The 3,217-nt window shown below is 39.5% G+C and overlaps 1 protein-coding gene across 1 annotated transcript; it reads right to left on the minus strand.

The window, feature by feature from the left end:
* Nucleotides 1–1,680: 1,680 nt before the first annotated feature.
* LOC115271876 (olfactory receptor 56A3-like) lies at nucleotides 1,681–2,628 on the minus strand. Its single transcript, XM_029914849.1, has one exon. The coding sequence runs from the start codon at nucleotides 2,626–2,628 to the stop codon at nucleotides 1,681–1,683; it is 948 nt and encodes a 315-aa protein (XP_029770709.1).
* Between the last annotated feature and the right edge of the window lie 589 nt (nucleotides 2,629–3,217).

Genomic DNA, 3,217 nt, shown 5'->3' on the forward strand with positions numbered 1-3,217 from the left:
TATCTGTTCTTTCAATTAATAAGCATGGAATGTTTTTCCATTTTTTACTCATATTCTAAACAAAATCATTTTCTTAGGGTAGAAATGTGTGAGATAATGAGATTTTAGAGAGTTCTTCTTCAAGTAACAAAGAAAAAGGTTACCTATGGCATGAACCTAATTGGACCTTGACATTCCTTTTTATTTTCTTCTGATAGTTACATTATTCCCAATAAAATATTGATTATGTCTTTTAACTATTGCTTATTAATTATGTGAGTACATGTTTTGGTTTATGTTCTTTAATCAAACTGTAGCTTATAGTGATATACAGAAGCAGAGAAATGAAAACCCAATTTATTACTCTTCATTGTGAGACAGAGAAAAGCAAGAAGTGGACAGAGTTTTGCAGAATGAAAGCTTCAGTAGGCCTAGGACGAATCAGTGAAGGCTGAGAGGCCTAGATTGTAGGGACAGTATTGGTATTAGACTGTTGAGAGATTTTCCTTCCATGATGAAACAAGGAAGCACACGTATGAGTTATTAGTAAGGCACGAAAACTTATATTTAGAAAAGATCTTTTAAAATAAATTGTTCACTGTTCACAAAGGTAACAGATGAGTCACATGGAACACAATGAGATTACCTCATTTGTCCCCAAGAACCCAACTTTTTTGGCAGTTGTGGAAGCCTTACAATTCAGACCTTTAATGGTCTATCTTGTGCTTTCTTATGTTGTCAGGTACTTTACTGCCTCTAGATGCCTTATTCCAGTCCTCATTCTCTCCCATTGAGAAGAATATGTTCTTGGAACTCATGTATTCCCCCTACCAAACGTTCAGCTCCTGACAGCAACAATATTCTACTTTTGTGTATTCATATCTAAAGAATTCCCAGTACACAAAGTATCTTTAGATACTGCACAATTAGCATAAAACAATGTTCAGATATTATATTCTTGATATTTAAACTATTATTACTGGATCACATATTACAGTCCTTGCAATCTGTAACTCTTCAGCAGAGCTATGGTTGCATATCATAAACTTGACACTCTGGATCCAGAAGATAAAAGTCCAGACCACAAACACTTTGGGGGTGGAGAATTTAGGAATCTCTTAAATCTGATCAAACTCATTGCTAATTGTTTCCCAAATGAGAAATCTATGCAAAATTCCAGTACTCTTCTTGCAATGCACATTGTGGGAGACCACCCAATTACAGACCTAGTTACACGAGTAGCAATCTTCCATCACTCAGCACTGAAATGTAATGCCTATGTCTTTGTCTCCAATATGCTCCCTTCTGTGGAAATAAGAATAAGAGTGTGTTACACATCACATAACTGTACCCCCAAATATCCACAGTTGTATATTCAAGAAGGCAAAAGCATGATTTATTGACAGCTGCCTATTCAGGAATATAAGTTTCTCACTTTAGATCCTGCCCCCAAAGGATTTGCAGTATTTTTTTACAAGTAGCATAATATGTGTGGAGAACAAAGTAAACTGGTCAACCATATTGTTAACATAAAAGTGAGAGAAAGGGAACTTACAATGAAACTTAGGTTTTATTAAAGAAGACATGATATCCAATTTAGCCAGTTTGGGATTGTAACTCATAGATACTATTTCAGCCCACTTACCGATTATTGATTCAAGCTTATAGTATATTAGGAATGCAGAGTTCCAGTTGTCCTTATTACCACCCTTTCTTCAGTAATCTCTGGATTCCTTGCTTGATCTCCTGGGTTCGCACTCCGTAAACTATGGGGTTGAGGGCTGCAGGGATGACATGGTGGAGGACATTAAGCAAGACTGGCACATCAGGAGAGACTTTCTTTTTCACCACATGAGTGAGCACAAAGACCAGAAGGATGGTGCTGAAGAAGAGGATAAGGATGAAGTGGGAGCCACATGTGCTCAGGGCCTTTGCCACAGCACCCTCTGCCTTGAGTCTCAGCACAGCTCTCAATATGAGGGTGTAGGAGACAAAGATGAGGATGAGGTCAGATCCCAGCAGGGTCCATCCTCCAGCAAACTGGTAGAGGCGATTGATGGTAACATCACTACAGGAGAGCCTGGAGACAGACATATTGGCACAGATGCAGTTCTCAATGACATTTCTCCTGCAATAATGGAGTCGGGATGAGAGAATGGGGATAGGCACTGTAGAAATAACATTCCTGGCAAAAATGAAAATGGCAGCTTTGGCTACAAATTGGTCAGTGATGATGGATGGGTACCTCAGTGGGTGACAGATAGCTATATAGCGGTCATAGGCCATGACCATGAATGTGCAGGACTCCATCGCAAGGAAGCAGTTCATAACATACATCTGGAGGAAGCAGGCATAGAAGCTGATGGACTTGAGGTCAAACCAAAAGATGGCCAGCACCTTGGGAATGACAGTGAGGCAGAGCACGATGTCCAACAGGGAGAGGATGCTGAGCAGGTAGTACATGGGCTCGTGAAGAGAGGCCTCCAGTCTGATGGTGATCAGGAGAATCCCATTGGCCCCCATGGCCAGGAGGAAGAGCAGGCTTAGGGGTAGGGAGAAAGAAAGTTGCCAGGTGTGGGACCTGACAAAACAATTCAGGAGAAAGCCTGAAACCTCAGAGGAGATGGTGCCATTTTGGTGTGCTGTCATATTTTGTCAAATATTTCTACAGGTGTCCTTTTGATCTGTAAAATTAGGATAAAAATTAGCCACTGACTCAAGACATGTGGAGTTAGAACAATTTGCTTCACCTAGATGAAATGCTTCAGTCCTGGAAGGTCATCTGGAGTCATGTGAATTCATCTGTTTATGCATTGTGCCATGCTACTGGGAAAATCCTGTCACCTTAAGTGGTATAGAGGACTGAGGATATATGGTTTGTTTATCCTTTTTTGAATCGTTAAAAATTTAGTTTGAAGGAAGTTTTATGTCTTTGAAGCAACTAAAGAAAAGGAGAAAGTTACTTGGACACTACTTTGTGAAAGGTGAGTCTCTAAATTTCTACCCTTATATTTCTTCCATTTTGTGTTTTATTCTATAATGACCACCTAGACTGCCACATGGCAATTTAACAATATGCATAAATAAGTAGCAAGTCTGTCACAATGTAAGGCCTCAGGTGCATGTCCCTAGCTCTCTATGCCACCCTCTTTCTGAGTTTTCAGCTATATTTGCTTTAATCACCATTTTAAAAAATGACACCCTGGAATTAATGTTAGTTAGTTTTCACATTGTCTAA

This window comes from Suricata suricatta, chromosome 11, assembly GCF_006229205.1.
Source record: "Suricata suricatta isolate VVHF042 chromosome 11, meerkat_22Aug2017_6uvM2_HiC, whole genome shotgun sequence".
Taxonomy (NCBI): domain Eukaryota; kingdom Metazoa; phylum Chordata; class Mammalia; order Carnivora; family Herpestidae; genus Suricata; species Suricata suricatta.

Excerpts from the sequence above, each read along its gene's own strand:
- LOC115271876 (XM_029914849.1), bottom strand. The coding sequence starts at position 2,628 with ATGACAGCACACCAAAATGGCACCATCTCCTCTGAGGTTTCAGGCTTT.